General features: G+C 41.7%; 1 protein-coding gene across 2 annotated transcripts; it reads right to left on the bottom strand.

Moving 5' to 3' along the window:
* Window positions 1–11,795: 11,795 nt before the first annotated feature.
* LOC135441132 (E3 ubiquitin-protein ligase KCMF1) lies at window positions 11,796–15,636 on the bottom strand. 2 transcript variants are annotated; one of them, XM_064700613.1, is made up of 2 exons: window positions 15,499–15,636; window positions 11,796–12,911 (listed from the first exon to the last, which is right to left on the bottom strand). In XM_064700613.1, exon 2 carries the CDS (start codon window positions 12,908–12,910, stop codon window positions 11,963–11,965), a length of 948 nt encoding a protein of 315 aa, XP_064556683.1. In that variant the 5' UTR covers window position 12,911; window positions 15,499–15,636; the 3' UTR covers window positions 11,796–11,962. The 2 variants fall into 2 exon arrangements, with proteins under 2 accessions (XP_064556683.1, XP_064556682.1); XM_064700612.1 differs by lacking the exon at window positions 15,499–15,636 and adding an exon at window positions 13,053–13,186.
* Between the last annotated feature and the right edge of the window lie 747 nt (window positions 15,637–16,383).

Below are 16,383 nucleotides of genomic sequence, written 5' to 3'. Positions count from 1 at the left end.
CGACGCGGCGCCGTTGCGCCTTGGCTTATGCAACACATTTCGTATCGTTTGCCGCGACTTTGACGTCAAGTCTTGCCCGCAAATTATGCCAAGAAACTTGTTAAACTTATTAAAACGAAACCTCAGCATGAAGTTGCCAAGGCAAATACGCACACACCCACACCCACACACAGGCACGCACGCACGCACAGCCGCCGCCCACCTAGCAGTGGGTGTTGGCATGGCGGGGGGAGGTGAGGAACAGAGTGTTATTAGCTTGCGGCAAAATGTTGAAATGCGACGACGACAACGACTACGAGAACTTCACAGCAGGTGGCAAGCAACTGGGCAGGGACATAGCATGTTTTTGTCATATTCCAGCTAAATATGCATGTTTATCTATACCGCCCCCCCCCCCCCCCCACACACACACACACATACATATATATATATATATTTATCTAGCCTGCTATATAAGTGCTCAAGCTTAGCTGTGTGCAATGGGCACTGCTTACATAAAGCTGCTTACATAAAGCTGCTCACTTGAGCTGCACTTCATGATCATTTCGATTTAAGGTTTTAGTTTAATTACACCTCTCTCTCTCAATCTCCCTCCCTCTCTCTCTATATCAAAATTAATGTTTTTTCCATTGAATATATAATAACTATCTGAGACATTAGAGTAGTCGGCATTGCACTCAGATCTGTTGCAGACGTAGATTATTCTTACGCCCGCTTTCCTTAGATACAGGAATCTATGTTATCCATTGCAGGCAGTCAGAGTCGGCCGAATAGGACTACGATACAGCTAAAAAATCCAGTTTTTGTTTTCCCACATATCTTAAATAAACTTGGCCGATACGTGCTCCGCTTCTTCCACATAGCAGAATCCTATTATATCCATATCGAAAATCGGTGGACTAATAATTATGGAGAAATTGTCATTTTCTCGAGTTATCTGAACTAAGCTCAGCAATTACGAGCTTCATATTTCTTCCCGAAAATCTAGAAGCGTATTAAATCTTCGGTGTGGCGCAAAAAGTCGTTCTTCTTTGTTTCTATTAATTTTTTTACAGCTCGCCTTTGTCACATCACATCGAGACGCAAAGTAAATGAATCGATAGCCGTCGCCGCGGTGCTCATTAATCAACTTCAGCTCGCCGCCGTCTCACTGAGTCAGTCAGTCAATCAGTCAGTCAGTCGGTCAGTCGGTCGGTCGGTCGGTCAGTCGGTCGGTCAGTCAGTCAGTCAGTCAGTCAGTCAGCAAGTCATCAAAGGCATCGCAAACAAATGAGCTCGGCTAAGCAGCAGCCTGGCTGGACATTGATGGTGACAGGCATCAGCGTCCTGCTTATAATTACCAGCCATGTTTGATTTTGGCTACCAACTGCCGCCGCCGCCGCCCTTTTGAGTGGAAGCCACAAAGTTGGCGACAGCCAGCAGCCCGCTCGAGTAAGATTCTACAGCCGAGCTCCGAGCTCTGAACTCTGCCGTTCATAATGCTCTCAGCTTTTGTTAATTAATACGCTAAGCGAGCCCACAGACGAGTGTCAAAAGTGAGACGCTTAAGCCCCCAACCGCCCAGCCCCAGTCCCAGTCCCCAATCCCAGTCCCCAGTACCAGGTAGCAGCCCCCGCGGACCCTCGCCGTCCACAGCCAGCCAGGCGAGCATCCGGTACGCAACTGCAAACTGCAACAAAATTAATGACGGGCATAACATTTTTGCCGCTGTGCTAGCTCTAGTGCCAGTTTGCGTGCGGCACGAACGTGTTGCAACAATTTTGAGCAAAGTGAATTTTGAGCAGAGCAAAGAAGCAAGAAACTCGCATTCAACTGCCACATGTCGATGATTAGTGTGGCCCAGGCAAGCTCAAGAGTGCAGATTCTTGGCCAAAATGATTATCGCTAAAGCAGCTTTAGCCGAGGAGCTAAGCTGAAGCCCCGAGCTCGTCGTCTCTGTCTTCGCTGGTTCTCGATCTGCGACTTCTTAACTTATTAACTCAGCTCGTTGGCCGCCTTGGCCGTTAACTGCAATTTTCTCAACTGGCGGACGGCGAGAATTGCACCAATAAAATCTCGAAACACGGCAAAGTCATAAAACTCATTGTATTTATATTGTTGCCGGAGTCGCTGGTTAACATACCCTCTTTCCAAGTGGCCTAAAGGGTATATTGGCACACTTATTTGTTACATTTCATCATTATAAATAAAATGTATATTTAAATATTGTAGTCTAGATATAACTCTAAAAAATACGTAAATCTTCTTCTTCTAATTTGTGGCTAGATTTCCATTCGTTTTCCGCCTGTGCTGGTGGAATTCTCCAAAAACCGTTAATGAACCCTTTAAGTAGACTTTCAGTTGAGCCATTATATTACACCCAGTGGAAATGGATTTGCCAAAATAACTAAGGCTCCCGAGCCCCATACCCATTACTCCCCCTCCCAATCTTAAGTGCAACAAATTTGCGCAGCACAAAAAACAAATGTTAAAAATAATAATAATACACGACAGCGCCAACTAAAAGTTATAGTTGAACGCCAGAGCTCTGGCAGGGGGTGAGACGTGGGCGCAGGGCGGGGAGGGGTGGAATGCGTCGAAAGGCGGACTCTGGCATAACCGAGCTGTATAAGTTTTGGGCGCCTGCACGTTGCACTAAACATCCGGCAGTCGTCGACGGCGTTTTTGTAAAATTAACAAGTCAGAATGCGCCAATCGAAAAGTGTTTATCTGTGCAGATACCCTGTAAACAAGTCTCAGATAACCGAAGACAAATGCTCCGCTTTCCAGAAAAAAAGAGTCATTTTCTTGTTTATCGCACGAATGTTATCAAGCGCTTTCTTGTTGACTTCTCATTCGATTGCGGGAGTCGGGGTAAATTTGAAAATAAATTTGATCTGTTTACGATATGCTCGAATCTACATACCTCACGTGGCCGTGCAAACATAACCTCTTATCAGCCTACCCATCCTTATGGCTATAGGGTATAAATGGAGAGTTTTCGCGAACGCGAACGAACTCAAAATCAAATGACGGCTTCTAGTTTGATTGTGCTGCCGATGAAAGCGGCTGCTGGTTGCGGGGGTTGCGGTTGCGTGGGTGGTGCTGTGGAAAGAGCCGGTTGTATCGGTGCCTTAATAATAGAAAAATATTATATTTACAGCGTTGCGGTGATGTAAGTATCGCAAAAAGTTATTACGGACCCAAAAATTCAGGCACGCACGAGCAACAGCAAGAAGAAGCGCAGCTACAGCTGCAAGTTTGGGTATTTGCGCACTCCCATATGATAACTGACACGCCCCAGCCCCAGCCCCAGCCCCAACTGCATGCCCCAGCCCAAGCCACATGCCCCTACCTCACAGCCCTGCTGCTGCATATTAGTCGCTTGTTAAAGTTTGCCTGCACTTTTGCGTCTGCGGCAGAAGGCGGCCCCTTCGTTAAGGTGGTGCATTGAGGTGGCAATGAAGTTGTGCATGTGGCAACACAGCAGCTACAGCATGCTAACCCCGCAGCCACAATCCCCCTCTCCGCATAGCAACAGACCAGAAAGTTTTAAGCAACTGCCGTCGCTGGGATTTCTATGGCCAACGCCGAGTTGCTGTCCAGGCATTTATCTTTTAACTGCGAGTAAACGCAATGAAAACGGATAATTTTCGTGTTGCTGTTGGCTTCGCAGTAAGTTTTCAGTAAGCCCAGTGGCATTCATTGGCTTAGCGATATGCCGCAACATTTATTGATTTAGATAGAATTTTTCGACCAGACTTTAGGGGCTTGTTGCATGCACCAGCGTCCACATGTGTTTGTGCTTCTGTGTGTGTGTGTATGTGTGTGATATTCCTAAATGAAAATGGATACGTTGTCGTTGTTGATTTGCTTCGCATTTTTCAGTGATAATTATTTTATTTTATATTTTTGTATTCGCTTCAAGCCGCAAACCATCCAACAATTATTTTAGTTGGGAAATTCAAAACAGTTTTAATGCGATACGACTCTTATAATCCCATAAATTATTATTTATGTATTCATTTCTTTAATTTAATTTGATCTATTGAATAATTTTTAGAAGGATAAGAAGCAATCTACAGAAAATGCTGAAATAATTTGCAGTTGCCTTCATAAAAATAATATTTGAGTAAAAAAAAAAATCAATATTATGCGATTAAAGAGTTCAGGCTCAAATCAAAGCTTCCTTGAACAAGTGCTTAAGTGGGTCAGCCACAGAAGTTGCTGAAAACATAAAGAATGCAGTCAGAATTTTAAAAGAACTACAATAGAGTATTAGTATTATATTTCGAGTATTATATTGAGTATTATATATCGTACATATATTTCGCTGGCTTAGGCTCTTCTTTATATTCAGTTGAATACAAAATCTTAAAAATATTATATTCTTATTATCTATTTAAAAGCACATAAATGTGTATCATGAAGATACTGTCTACACGAGATTGCCAGCAAAAACTGTATTAAAAATACATTTTTATGCATTCTCGCATTTAATAGAGACTGTGGAACATATGTGTCAATCTATTTATCTGGCAGTGCCAGGCGCCATTGGTGTATTTCAAAAAGATCGCAAAAGAATTACAACAAATTAACCCATTAAAAAGTAATATGCCATATGAGGGAGTTTTTAAAAACAACATAAACAGCCGCAGGCTGATTAAATTCTAGGATTTCCGGAAGGCATAGTTTAGCCAACTTGCAGAAACTGCCATTAAACTGTCAATGCCGATTCTAATGGCCACTGGCCATGGGGCATGCCCGGTTCCGTTCGTCAACATGCTGAGCCGAATGGGCCCGAAATGGCCAACATTTTGCGCCCCAATAAAACTGTCAACATTATAAAGCGCCACTTAAGAAATGAACAAAAGCGCCGGACCAAAAAAACAACAGAACGAAAAACAAAACAAAAAACAAATGAAAGCGCGGAAAGTGATTCCGGGCAGCATATGGAGCGGCAGGGAATACGGGCGCTGAAATAAACAAAATAAAAACACGAAGAAAAAAAAACAATAATCATAAAATTAAAGCCAACACAGCACACAACAAACCACAAAGAAAAAAATATAAATATACAAAAAAAAAAAGGGGACAGGCGTAAATTAAATAAATATAAAAGGAAAAAAAGAGAGAAAAATATCGCATAAGTCGCTGGAAAGGCAACAAAAATGTTTAGCATGACGCATGGACGTTGACATTGTTGTTGAAAGCTGCCACTAAATGTCAGCAAATGAGGGTCACACCCACCCACACCCACACCCACACCTACACACACACTCACACACACACACACACACACACACATACTGACGAACAGACATGATGTGACAAACTAAATATTGTAATAAAAATGGTCAAAAAAGTGAAAAACTTTTTTAATGAATTGACCGTAAAATGAACTTGTTGATGAGCCTTATGAGCTGACGACCCGCCCGGTACACGCCCCGTGCCCCATTGCGTCCAGCTGCCCTGGCACGCCCCCCACCACACAGCCCAAGCCCAGCAGGCACCACCTTTGCCGGTGTGGAGCATCGAGTTAGCGTGGTCATTTGCAATAAAAAAGGATTATGAGCTGAAGGACAGCTGAAAAAAGTGAGCCAAAAGCGGGAGCAGGAACGGGAGCGAGTGCGAGAGCGAGAGCGAGCAAGAGAAATACATGGCATATAAATATTTATAAATGGGTGGGACGTGGGTGTTGAGGCCAGGCAAGTGTCAGTGCTATTTAACAACTTGCCGCAAAACACACAGAAAGACTGCGGGTCAGAATTTCAGATCCATGTGCGGGTTAACAACACAAAAAAAATAAAATAAAATAAAAAAAATGAAAACATAAACCAAAAAAAAAAGGTGCGTGTGTGTCCACCAAAACTTGCCCGGGCCCCAGCCTGGCCTCGCCTTATTTCGGGTTAGTTTGTGCCCTTGACATCGTGGCCGGCGGCAGCAGCAGCTAAAAGAGCAACAACAACAACAAACACATGCAACATATTTTTGAACAGGACACTAAGCGCGACAGCTGCCAGGAGAGCTGTTTAAGGGCCAACGACAACAGCCATGAAATTTATTGAGCGGCTAAAAGATGGAGCAGGTGGCTCCAATACGCGGCAGGAGCCAAGGATGAGCCAGAAACACTCCATGCAAATTGGAAGCATTAGCCGAAAGTTTAAGGGACATCTTTGAAATGCAATTAAGAAAAGAATGATAACGATTTAATGAAAAAGGCAAAAGATATAAGAAATAAGATATTAGATATAAGATATAAGACATAAGATATAAGATATAAGATATAAGATATAAGATATAAGATATAAGATATAAGATATAAGATATAAGATATAAGATATAAGATATAAGATATAAGATATAAGATATAAGATATAAGATATAAGATATAAGATATAAGATATAAGATATAAGATATAAGATATAAGATATAAGATATAAGATATAAGATATAAGATATAAGATATAAGATATAAGATATAAGATATAAGATATAAGATATAAGATATAAGATATAAGATATAAGATATAAGATATAAGATATAAGATATAAGATATAAGATATAAGATATAAGATATAAGATATAAGATATAAGATATAAGATATAAGATATAAGATATAAGATATAAGATATAAGATATAAGATATAAGATATAAGATATAAGATATAAGATATAAGATATAAGATATAAGATATAAGATATAAGATATAAGATATAAGATATAAGATATAAGATATAAGATATAAGATATAAGATATAAGATATAAGATATAAGATATAAGATATAAGATATAAGATATAAGATATAAGATATAAGATATAAGATATAAGATATAAGATATAAGATATAAGATATAAAGATATAAGATATAAGATATAAGATATAAGATATAAGATATAAGATATAAGATATAAGATATAAGATATAAGATATAAGATATAAGATATAAGATATAAGATATAAGATATAAGATATAAGATATAAGATATAAGATATAAGATATAAGATATAAGATATAAGATATAAGATATAAGATATAAGATATAAGATATAAGATATAAGATATAAGATATAAGATATAAGATATAAGATATAAGATATAAGATATAAGATATAAGATATAAGATATAAGATATAAGATATAAGATATAAGATATAAGATATAAGATATAAGATATAAGATATAAGATATAAGATATAAGATATAAGATATAAGATATAAGATATAAGATATAAGATATAAGATATAAGATATAAGATATAAGATATAAGATATAAGATATAAGATATAAGATATAAGATATAAGATATAAGATATAAGATATAAGATATAAGATATAAGATATAAGATATAAGATATAAGATATAAGATATAAGATATAAGATATAAGATATAAGATATAAGATATAAGATATAAGATATAAGATATAAGATATAAGATATAAGAACCCGCATATAGTATATATAAATATTTACGGCATGCATTATTTTGAATGCGAATGTAAAAAGTAACTTTTGTGCTCCTAGATTGAAGCTGCTATTAAAAAAAAAATACCAGATATTGGGCCCTAAAAATTAAATACAGTTTGTCGTATTCGTTTGTAATAGATACAGATGCCAATTCAAATACATATGTCAGTGGGCAGATACAGATGCTTAGTTGGGCAAAGCAGTTGACAACTGTCGTTATCCCTTTTATATTGCCTTCAATCTACCATTCATACCTTTTTTTCGCCCACTCAAATAACTTAAAATGTAGCATACATTACAGCGCGTTGTCTCTCAAATGTGCGTGCGTGTGTGTGTGTGTGTACGTGTGTGTGTGTGTGCATACAATCATCGTGACAAAGTTGAGACATTAGCAGACAGAAATTGCAGCATATATTTTCTCTGATTTGCCTGTCCCTCGGTTGTTTTTGTTGTTGTTGTTGTTGTCGTTGCTATTGTTGTCAATATTGCTGTTGCTTTTGTTGTTGCTGTTGTTGCTTTGTATGATTTTGCGGCTCATTTGCTTTTATTAAAATTTGCACGTTTTTCACGCTTATCAAACGACACACCGCCCGAGCAGAGCCTGAACTTGAGGCTTTGATTGTGCGTAACCAGCGTCCCCAACACCCACGCACACGCCCCCACCCCACACTCATGCGGCCTTGTAAATGGCTGTGTGTGTGTGTGTGTGTGCGTGGTTTACTTTATGCTAATTTCAGAACAGAAATGAATAAATGTCTTTCGTTTCTTTGACTTTGCGCCGTTTTGCCTTTGCTTTTATTATTGTTATGCAAATTTTTATAGTTTCCCCATCATTTAGTTGCCCTCACGCTCACCCTGAACCTTACACACAAGCACACACACGCGCGCACACACAATGTCCTAAACGCTTTTTCAATTCTGGTTTGCAGCAGGAGCTGGCTGCGGTGTGGGCCTATGCGGTCCGTGGCTACTGTTTCCGTCCGCTCGTCGCTTAGCTTTTGAAGTAGAAAATTTAATTTTCATACAGACACTCGCTCACACACACACACAAAGACACACAATCGCAAATGCATATATTACGGAGCGCGCGCTCAAATGTAGGCAATGAAATTTCCGCTTTGCAATCCCTTTTGGCTTCCCAGACTTGACGTCGATTGCGTCGTCGACGGCGACAGCGACAGCGACTGCGGCTGGCTTGGTGTGGCAACCTTTTGTCTGTCATTTGTTCTAAAAATTGTATGCAATAAATAAAAATTACACGTTCAACAATTTTTATCTCGCTTTTGTGATCTGCGCCGGCAACAATGGCATTCAGGCCGCCACATCCGGCAGCCCCAGCGCCCGCTCGACCCTTTGGCTGCCAATCTAATTGGATATGTTGGGAGCGTTGTCGTCTTGGCTTTAGCTTTTGGCCAGCCAGCTTTTGCCATTTGGGTATGGCTCTGCTTCTCCTGCTGCAACGATTTCTTTTTAACCAACAAATTTCTTAATAGAAGACGGGGACGAACAAGTTCAATTAGAAAGAAGCAACCGAAAAATAAGAGAAAAAAAAACAGCCTACAAAATAAAGATGGTAAAAAAGGCAGAGCAAAAAATGAAAAGAAGCTGCAAAATGTCGCTGGCAACTCTTTAGTATGCGTCCTGAAGCTAAAGCTCATGCTCAAGCTGGAGCTGGAGCTGGAGCTGTATACAAAAGCGGCCGTCCTGGCGGGCAATCAGAACTTATGTTTACCCCAATTAAGGTGAACACGAGACCGTTTTTGCGATCCAATGAGTTAGAAACAAGATAAAGGACTAAAAGCCATACAAACGGCAACAATAAACCGGCCCTAGTCCTGGTTCTAGTCCTGGCCTGGTCCTGCCCTGCCCTGCTCCCGTTGCTGTTCCAGTTCCCGTTCCCGTAACCCGTGGCCCTTACCCCAAGCGCAGACCCGCCGCTGAGCTTGGAACATGGTCTGGCCATGCATGTTCATGTGTCACAGGCACAAACAATGTCCACGACCACGACGAGAAGGCCGAGCCATGATTAAAAATTGTGCAAGCGTTCTTCACGGTGCATGGTGGGTGGGGGAAGGGGACAGGGGGGCTGACCGAACCCGACCCAACCCCTGCCGAGTGGATGGCGATAAAGGCAAAGTCGCAAAATCCAAAACCAAAGTCGTTCATTTTTATTGTCATATGAATGCGTAGCATTGCGGAGCGTGGCCGAAGCAGCGTCTGGCTCGGCTGGGCTCGTGACACGACACTCACGAGCTGTCGATTTAGTAGCACAGCAGGTGCGTGACACACGCGCATCGCAATGGTCATGACACTCACGAGCTCACTCACGAGTTTTCGATATGAGCGTGACACGATAATTACGCTTATCAGAATGTAGAGCTCTAAGCTACAGATGACTTCACACTCTTCCACTTGGTGCCGCGCCTTCCTCTCCTTGTCAGTCTTCAGGTCGTGCATGACTCACGCACGAGCTATAGAGCACTCACGACTGCAGAGTCTCTTGCAGCTCATTAGCTAAAGCAACTAGAACACATCTGAAAACAGCGTCTAGCCTCACGACCCGCACGCGCTCATCTCCAGGGCCCAACCCTTTCGGCCGCCCCCTCAACCGTCCTCCTGTTGCTGCTTTGGCACACTTGTCCGTCTGCATGTCTCGTAATACTCATTAGACATAACGACCTGCAGGCAGCTGCGTTCGCATGCTCAACCACATCCTCATCCGCATCCACATCCACATCCGTGTCCATGTCCAAGTCCATGTCTGGACTATCTGTGTGTCTGGCAGCCCATCGGGCAGGCACGCAGCGCACAGATCAAAGCCCGGTGGCTGTGGGGCGGGCAGGTGGTTTGCTTGTTTTGTTGTGATTCGATTTGATTTGATTTGATGTGGTTCAGTTTCGCCTTAGAGAAGGGGCAGTAGAAGCAGGAGAGTACACCACCTGGCCTATCTGCGCCTTTCCACTATTTACACAGCTCATTTTATCTAGTTCGATTGGCAATTTATCTCAACTGCTTATTGCCACTGACAGACGCACAGACACAGCTCGTTCCCCTGGAGGGGCTGACCCACCACCGGGTGCTACCTACAGACTGAAACTTAGCCGGATCCGGGCAAGACCGGCTTATAATTGGGACTGGTAACAAACACCGTATCGGTTTTTGAATCTTAATTTCTTTGAACAAAATCAAAGACTCGGTGACGCAGCCAGCTAAAAGTTAAACAAGCAACCAGCCCCCTTCCCCCCTTCCTATTACCTGCACTGAATACACTAACCCCCAATAACCCCCTACGGAGGGGGGCCGAATCGCAACAAATGGAAATGTTGTCAAGCTTGAAATCCTTTTATAATGACAAAAGGTTTCACCTCTAAGCCGATTACGGCAACGGAGACATTCGGGTGCAACACTTCGCTCTAACCTGGCCAGAGACGAGAACGTAGCTTACTCTTAGGCACCACACCTGCTCCAAAAAGAACAAGGATAGCGACACAAAACAAGAGAGAGAGAGAGAGAGAGAGAGGGAGAGAGCAAGAGGGAGGGAGAGCAGGCAGGCAAATGCGCATATGAAACTTTGCTGTATTCGGCATTTACTTTTGTAATTAGTTTTCGACAGCAAAATAAGTGAAAAGAAGCCCGTTTCTATAAAATTTTAATCACATTATGATAATAGTGTTTAGAGCTACCTAAGCAACAGGCAAATAACACAAATTAACAGATAAGTTAAAGGTTCTTTGCTTAGGTATCACAAAATACAACTCCCCTTCGAAATAAATTCATTGTCTCCATTCAAATAACTCTCAGCTCGTAACTGATCAAGGGATCGCCCAAATAGTGAGAATTGAAAGACAGAATTTTAACTTACTTTTCAAATAGCTTGGATCAATACAAAAAAAATGTTAGGAGAGACCCAGCTACAAGCCATAAGTAACTTGGGCCTCATCCATCTAACTATTCTTGGATAGAGATCCAATATAGCCCGCATCTTGTATATGAAAATATTTAGGCTTTGCAATATTTTCAGTACAACGGGCAGCTGCAAATTTAAAATATAATACATTTATAATAATTTAAAGAATATATGGCTTGAACTAAAACTTGGCTTTAAGTATGTGCTAAAATAGGTTCACAATCCAAGCCTCAAGAAAAGGAGTTGGTTTTAAAGGAGAACCGAATCAACGAGATTTTTCGGGCTTGCAAGGACTGATGCAAGCTATTCTTGAATATATCGAAACATGAAATGCGTTCTTTGGAGTCAAGATTTGGAGTACAAATCAATCGGATATCGAATCATAGAAATGGTTAATCGTTGATGTTGAAGGTAATCCGAAAGCTTTCAAATTTAATACGCACATCATTTATTTGAGAAAGGAGCGCGTATAGTGTCTGGCAGCTAGTGAGCCAAACAATTGCCTGCGGTAACAATAGAAACATAAATTTTGAACAAAACTCGAAAAGAACAAGCCAAGCAATTGCAGCGATCCACGGTGGGGCGGTGGGCGGATCAACTAAATTGACGAGGTCGGCTCGTTGCCGGCAATGTCATCGGGCTCGATGTCACTGAAGTCCTCTTCTATGGCATGCGGCGGCTCGGAGGGGTTCTGGTTGAGGCGCTGGGTTAGGCTTTGATGCTCCTGATGCAGCAGCGAGAGGGGCGTGGCACGTCGCAGCTGCTGCGGATGGTCGACTAGGCCACCCAGATCGAGATCGGTGTCCCGCATGGTGTGCATGCTGCCGCTGAGTGAGCTTAGCTCCGGCAGCCATGAGTCCGGATAAAAGTCCTCCTCCTGGGATGCGCTGCTGCCCAAGCTGTGACCGTGGCTCACTGGCCATTGGCCGGTGGCCAAGCCGAAACGCGCTGGATCCGGTGGTGGACTGCGGCTGCGCAGCCCATGGCTGGCGTTTTCACTCTCCTGACCCTGACTCTGACCCTGACCGTGACTCTGGCCCTGAGCTTGCGCCTGACCCAGTCCGATCGGTGGCAAGTCAAAGCCCGTGGTGCGCACCTGTGTGCTGCCAGCACCACCGCCAATACGCAATATGCCCGTGCCGTGCATGAGGGAGACATGGTTCACCAGGTTGTTCATGCGCACAGTGTCCGCCGACGGCACCGCAATGCACAGCGGGCAGATGACCGGCGTGGTGTCGCCGCGATGCTTGGCCTGTACGTGCTTGACCAGCTCCTTGACGGCGTGGCCCATCTTGCCGCAGAAGGGGCAAGTGAAGCTGTCGGCGCACAGATCCGGTATCTCCTCGCCGGCAAAGAACAGCTCGCGCGCGGCCCGATCCAGCAGGCACTGGAACGGATGATTGCTGCTATGTCGTCCCGTCTCCACCTTGTTCTCATAGCACATCGCGCACAGATCGTAATTGGCGCAACGCAGGCACTTGTACCGATAGTGGATCAGGTGCGTCTTATCGCATCCGTCGCACTTAACATCCCAGTGCATAGCCATTCTGGGCGACGCAGATACAGAGAAAGAGAGAGAGAGAGAGGGAGAGCGTGAGAGAGTGAAAGAGACAGAGAGAGAGAGAGAGAGGACAGGAAAAATTAATTAGCTACTCAGCCCCAATATATGTTTCTCTCTCTTAACTTACTTTACTTTTTTTTGGGTTTTTTTTTGTTTGTTTTTATTTGTTGTTGTTGTTTGTAATTGTTGTGCTTGGGGTTGTGTGTTTCAATGTGATCTTTGAATGTCTCAATTATTTGCTGCGTTGACATCCCACAGAGCTGAATCACAGCCAACTTTGTACCTAATGTGTCCATGACACACACACACACACACACACACACACACGGTTTGATTATTTATGTGACTCGCAGGCCAGCAAGTATTTGAGCTGCCGTTATCAAATATGGTATGTGAGCGCTGCGTCCCTCAGGTTAGATCTATTTTCAACATAAATAAAGCCAAGGCCCATTCAAAACTGATTCGCAATCAGAACTCTTGGAGCAGAAACAATAAAAGAATACCTATTATTTTATACATCTATGAATAGATATATGCACGCATGTGTGCCCCACATACGGCCCAGCTAATAACCAGCTCAAGTGCCATAAGTACTTGGATTTAAAATTAATTTGATTTAAATTTGTATATTAAATTTTGATGAGTGAGTACTTTAGCATGTCTCGTCTTTATGCTAAAAATAAAAACAGACTTTAGGCAAATTCAACAAATGTTTTCTCTTTTCGCTAGAAAGTATCTATATCTATATATAAAACAGAGCGGAAATTTTCTTATGTGCTGTAGGTCTAAGGAGTTTTTTTTTGGTAAATTCCATTCGTAAATGGCCTCAAGCTTATTTTCAAAAATCTTTATTCATTTAATTATTTTGAGACAACTTTCACACTTTTCGCTCTTACATAAAAATATGCAGGTCAAAGGTTGTATGAGGTTCAAGTTCCAGACAATGGCACGAAACTGGCAGAAAACTACATCAACTTTTGGTTCTTAATTCGATGGACTACAAACTAATTTTTGAATATCCATGTTAGGTATAACTTGAGATATTACGAAAGGATTTAAATATTTCATAAGCGGCAAATGGATATATGTATATATAAATACATCAGCTGCACTTACAATTAATTTCAACTGATTTGAATTCAGGTATTTGCTTCACATTTTGTGCTGAATGTTACTCAAATGCCTTTGTATTTTGTTGTTGTGGGTAATTTGTAAGCTTACACTTCAGCATAATTCAGCAGTTAGCTGACATTTTGAACCCTTTATGCAGCAACAACAGCAAGGACAAAACTAAACTAACTTGTTGACCGCCTTCGACAGCTCTCAACTATCCCTTTGACTGGGGGAGCCAGTTGCCTGTGTATGCCCACCGCACCCCCTTCCATTTGGGGGCAGGATGGATCCTGTGTGCATAATACATCAGAATACGTTTCGTTTGTTCGCGCTTTGTACATAAATTTCATGCAAATTGACTAATTAATTTTTGCGCAATGGATTCTTATCGTGCAATGCCATAGAAACACACGAGCAATACAATATTTGCATAATGCACAAGTATGTGTGTGCCCGTGAGTGTTTGTGTGTGTGTGTGTGTGTGTGTGTTGTGACTTGGGGCTGCAGTGGAAAAGGATTCAGGATGCGCCTAAGTGGCACAGGCACGCAGTGAAAGCACCCACGCACTTGAGGGGGGCTTTGGGGCATGCATTTATTGCTGCTACTGCCGCTGGTACTCCTGTTGCAGCCACTGTTGCTGAGTCAAGTGGAGTCGGACACACACACACACAAATACACACACATACAGGAGGGGCGCACGTTGCGCCACAAACAACAATTTTAATGACAGATATTAAACATAACCACAACTATGGCGACTACGGCAACTAAAACCCAACCGAGTTCTTGTTCAAGTTGCAGCGAGGGGCATAAAATTTACAATATTTCCGTGCCCGTTATATATATAAATATATATTGTTGTTGTTGTTTTTATGTCCCGCAGGATGAACAAAATAAGAATGGCAGCAGGACGCCAAATCGGCAGCAGGCAGCAGGCGGCAGGCAGTCGGTGGGTTGCGCTCAGTCAGCCGGTTTAAGCCTGCCAAATATGCTGATTGCAGCAATAATGATGATTATGTTTGCCTGGCCTGCATGCACGACGCAAATTTGTTAGCCAAAGCGGAAGGAAGTCGAAGCATTGACAATGCCAGCGACACGAAACAAACAACAGCAACAACAGCAGAACAGCAAAACTGTTGCAGCTGCAAGTGTGCAGCACGACAATGAGAGGCAACAAAGGCATTTAACGACTTGCAAATGCGACCAACCATCCAACCATCCAACCTTCCAACCGTCCAAATGTCCAAACGTCCAGACGTCCAACTGACTGACTGACTAACTGACATATAAACAAATGCGATAGATAGAGGTTAGGTGAGGGCCAAAGCTTCAGCTATGTGCGCGAACAAGTCGCCGCAAAAATGCTCTGACTGCGGCAGCTACACGTATTTATATTTATATAGAGATATGCACAGGGAGATACAGATTTGAGGAGCTATTATAGTTTTAGATATACATACATTGATTTATTAATACGCTCCAAATATAAGCACGAATCGGGTTAGTAAAGTGTTAGAATTTGTTAAAGTGTGCGTGTGTGTGTGTGTGTGTTGACAGCGGTACTTTAGTGACGGTATATTTTGTTGTGCAACACTGTTATCGATAAAATGCACCACATATGTATATATATGATATAGAAATATGTAGATATATATATATAAATATATAAATACATTTATTAATATGCTCAAAATGTATACACAAATTAATTTAATTAAGTGCTAAAATTTATTTTAGTGTTTGCATTGACAGCAGCTCTTTAGTGTTTTGCAACACTGTTATCGAAAACTGACCCAGATATATATTAAGATATATATTGACTTGATTCAAGAGAAACAGATATACGTATTTATTTACATGCTTCAATTGTGAACATGAATTAGGTTAATTAACTGTTCGAATATACTAAAGTTAACTTAATTGACGGTCTATTTTGTTGTGCAACACTTTTATCGATAACCTGAGCCAGATGTGTTTAAAGACATATGTTGATTTCATTCAAAAGCTTCAACAGTAACATTTATTTACGAGTCTTTAAATGTTAACATAAATTAGTGTAGTAAATTGTTAGAATTCATTGAAGTATGTGTATTGAACACACTTTAGTGGCGGTCTAATTTGTTGTGCAACACAGCTATCGATAAAAGCAGCTTTAGCCGTCTAGCTTAAGATGGGCCTTAATACAAAGGACCCCAAAGAAAAAAGTTAGTTATATGCGAGGAATAATATGACCAATGAGCGTACCTAAGCCCGTTTTTAGACAGAAATATAATCAATCGGGCTGATTGGGTTTTTCAAAAGTGTTAGGGATTAGAGAAAATGGGCTGAGATTAAATAGTTAACTA

This window comes from Drosophila montana, unplaced genomic scaffold, assembly GCF_035044405.1.
Source record: "Drosophila montana isolate Dmon_TW-CO22-7 unplaced genomic scaffold, ASM3504440v1 contig_1853_1, whole genome shotgun sequence".
NCBI lineage: Eukaryota > Metazoa > Arthropoda > Insecta > Diptera > Drosophilidae > Drosophila > Drosophila montana.
This window is presented reverse-complemented; position numbering and strand designations above follow the sequence as displayed.